This window comes from Carya illinoinensis, chromosome 1, assembly GCF_018687715.1.
Source record: "Carya illinoinensis cultivar Pawnee chromosome 1, C.illinoinensisPawnee_v1, whole genome shotgun sequence".
Classification (NCBI taxonomy): Eukaryota; Viridiplantae; Streptophyta; class Magnoliopsida; order Fagales; family Juglandaceae; genus Carya; species Carya illinoinensis.
In genome coordinates, this window is record NC_056752.1 from 36,083,319 (window position 1) to 36,086,946 (window position 3,628).

The 3,628-nt window shown below is 33.8% G+C and overlaps 1 protein-coding gene across 1 annotated transcript; it reads right to left on the reverse strand.

Moving 5' to 3' along the window:
* Window positions 1-2,694, reverse strand: LOC122316357 (protein SULFUR DEFICIENCY-INDUCED 1-like). The gene is made up of 4 exons (XM_043132887.1): window positions 2,435-2,694; window positions 1,794-2,006; window positions 1,032-1,187; window positions 1-588 (listed from the first exon to the last, which is right to left on the reverse strand). Exons 1-4 carry the CDS (start codon window positions 2,540-2,542, stop codon window positions 178-180), a joined length of 888 nt encoding a protein of 295 aa, XP_042988821.1. The 5' UTR covers window positions 2,543-2,694; the 3' UTR covers window positions 1-177.
* Between the last annotated feature and the right edge of the window lie 934 nt (window positions 2,695-3,628).

Below are 3,628 nucleotides of genomic sequence, written 5' to 3' on the forward strand. Positions count from 1 at the left end.
TAGAGGAAAAATACACGGTTTATTTTTATTTCTTGATAGGTGAAGAAAAATATACAGCTACTTTCAAAGGCTCACGTCTCCTGATCCAAGGGAATCTAATATCTATCCACCATCCTGACGCTCGCACACAGATTGCCACAAACGAAGAAGTGAAAAACTAAAAAGAAAAAAAAAGAATCAACAAGCTAACTGATTCCTAAATGGAGAGATCTCTTCAAAGATGGGCAGTCTCCTTGATCTGATTGGTGCCGGTTGGTTCACAAACTGTTCAACCCCCTCCTTGAAATCATCTTCTATGCTTAATATTGATGACAGGCTCGAAGAAGATAGTTGAGATTGGTATTGCTCTAGCTCCTGCAGTAACTCCTCTGCACGTTTTCTTGACTTAGAATCCGAGGACCCTGAGAGTTTACCCTGCAGTACATCTTCAAGAACCATTCTTGCATCGGTGTATCGAGTTTGCTTGATCAGGCAGAGGCACAGGTTGCAGGCCTTGTTCGCATCAGGGTCGATTAACTGAGCTTTCTGATAAACCACTTCTGCAGCCATATGGTTTCCTTGTTTCATGTACGCCCAACCCAAGTTTCCCTGTGTCACACAGGCTTCCAGTGTCAAATGTTTGTTCTGACAACTAAATCATGAAATTGGGGATGGGAAATGCGAGGTGGGTTCATACTTACAATTCTCCCTCAAAATTTCAGTTCTGACAAACTCTTACAGATAGAAAATAGAATATATGACAGAAATTGAAATGGAAAAAAGAATAAGAATGAGATAGACTTTGAGACTATATTTTTAATATTCTTAATTGTGATTGAATATTCACAAGGAATTAAGTCCTATTTATAGGAAAATTACATAGAAGATGAGATAAGGGTAAATAATACTTAATTATTATGAAAATCAAATCTCTTTATTTGATAATTATGAAAGAATAAACCGCCAGTAAATCAAAGTCTAGCACAGACTTGAGTGCTAAACGACCAGAAAGAATAAGAGACAGCAAATAGGTAATTAAAGTAATCTAGTACCAGTATCCTGGAGGTCTCTTGCTTGATGGTGACTTGGAACTTCTTTCCACGAGAGCGACCTGTTTTGGTAGCCTTGCCGTTAAAGGCCTCTCCTTGGTGAATCATCCGAAGCTTCTGCTTTAGTAACTCAATTTGCTCCTCGATTCTCCCACATTTCTGTTAAAATGCTTATGGTTAGTAGTCATAAGTACCATCATTGCAAGAAAGGAGAAGTAAGTCAGAGAATTTCATCTCTTAAATTTCTTTTTCATGCAAACCGTAAGAGGTCCAAGGATTTCATGTGCTGTTTGGTTCTGAAGCAGAGGACAAGGAAAAAGAAAATTTGGAATCTTGTAAGATTTGAGTTCCCCTCTTTTCCTTTTTTGGGCCAGGTAGATTCCTTCTTTTTACCCTATCTTTTTTTCTTATGAAAGTTTTTTCCTTTTTTTTTCACCCCATCCTAAAAATATCCAGTAACAATTTTTAACAAAATTCTCAGTTCTAACTTCACTATGTCTCTGCTAAATACAAAGAAGAAGAAAAAACCTATTCAATTAAAAACGCAGAATTTGGTTACAGACACTTGGACCCCTTCGAATTGGGTTGGACCACATCATGATATAGGAGCATTATTAAGAACTATCTTGGATAAAACAGTCTGATACCATATGCTTCGGAGATAAAAAATGGTGAATTTAATCTTCTGATTATTATTCTATTTACAAACTAATTTGAAAGGAAAAAAAAGAATGTAAATTCATGATGCTACTGTAACGTGAGTACCTTGTACAAATCGATGAGGACGTTGTCCAAGGATTCCTGAGCTTGCTTGGAGCAACGATCCCTGAAAGATCTGATCGCTTCAATGGCTTCTTCTGCTCTATCTTGCTGTTTCATAACCACTGCCATGTCTTTGAGGGCGCTATCTATTCTGTCACCCGCATTTATCGCCTTCCAAAAGAAAACTATAGCCGATTCTGGATCCTTCTCAACCAGCTGCACAAACCCAGCACAGTATGAGTACCTCATTTAGATCGATTGCCAATTGCACCTTAGCTCAAGTCCAAAAAAATTAACGGAACTCAGGCTCCTATGCCAAAAAAAAAAAAAAAAAATGACAAGAAAAACATATACGTTCATGTTGGAAAATTTTGGCCATTTTAATCCAAAATGACATAGTAAATGAATTCCTAGTCATAAATCAAACGTAAAAAAGAAAAATTATATTCGCAATTTTGAGACCACATATTGAAGGGTTAAGCAATTTTATATTACAGAATCCCCGATGAATTCCCTCGTGAAACTTCATATAGATGTCCGATCATTAAGGAAAGCCGCACATCGCAAATCAGCAGCAAAAGAAGAAGAAAAGAAAACAGAAGGGGAATTAAATAATAAATGGAAACTAAAAGGTGAAACAGTACCTGGACGTGCTTGGCACGAACGTAAGGGCTATCACCGGGAGGGAGCTTGTGAATAACATGGTATGAAGGAAGACTCTCTTCCTTCTCACCTTTTCTCGTGCTCATCATCTTCAAATATCTATACACACACACGAGCACTCTCTCTCTCTCTCTCTCGCAACCAGAGCAGTGGCTGATGAAAGAAATGGAAGAACGACATGAATTAAGGCTATAAACAGAGAGAGAGAGAGAGATGTAACGGGGGAGCTGTGTAGGTTTGGAGAAGAATGAATGTGGACGATTTCGCGTCCTAGTTCGTTGGCTTCTGGATTTTGCTCCACCGGAAAGGACACGTTTGCTTGCCACGTGTGATCTTGCTGTTAAGCATCTAATAGAACTCACGTCGGATTGGTCAAGGCCGAAGCCAAATTCAAATTTTAGTTAATAGCCAGGGAAAAATTTTATACAGTCATTTTTTTAAATTCTTTTATGTATTTTATTGATATAATTAGTTAAATATTAAAAAAATTAATGCAGTCACTTATATTAATAAAATATATAAAAAATATATAAAACTGATCATACGTAACATTACTTATAACAATAATATTCAACTTATACAAACTACATTTTTTAATATTTTTTTAATTTATTTTAAATTTATTATTCTTAAACTAATTGAATTCTTATATTCATTATCTATATATTAAATATTTGATAAAAGAAAAAAATAATAAAAACTTAAAAAAAAAAATAGTATGTAGAGGTTGTGTAAATAATATCAGACTATGTAGCTTTTTTCTTTAGTTAATATGAGGTGAATTTATTTGCCTATTTTATTTACGAATAATTTTTATATTGAATTATCTATTTATTTATTATATAATAATAAATTAATATTTTTAATTTATTTATTTTCATCATATTTTACTATTCTATCAATTATATATTAATTAGTAATGATATTCTAATTAAGAAAAAATATATTCATCATTCCATTTCTCATCATCTCATAATGTGGTATTAGATGATAGGTTCATAAATAAAATATAATAAATAATTTCTAATCATCTAATGTCACATCATAAGATGATAAGAAGATGACGAGAATTGAGATGATGAGTAACATTACTCTCTAATTAAATACATGGTTAATAAAATTTAACCAAGAAAAGAAATGCAATGCACAGCGTGGAATAAAAATAATATTATTTT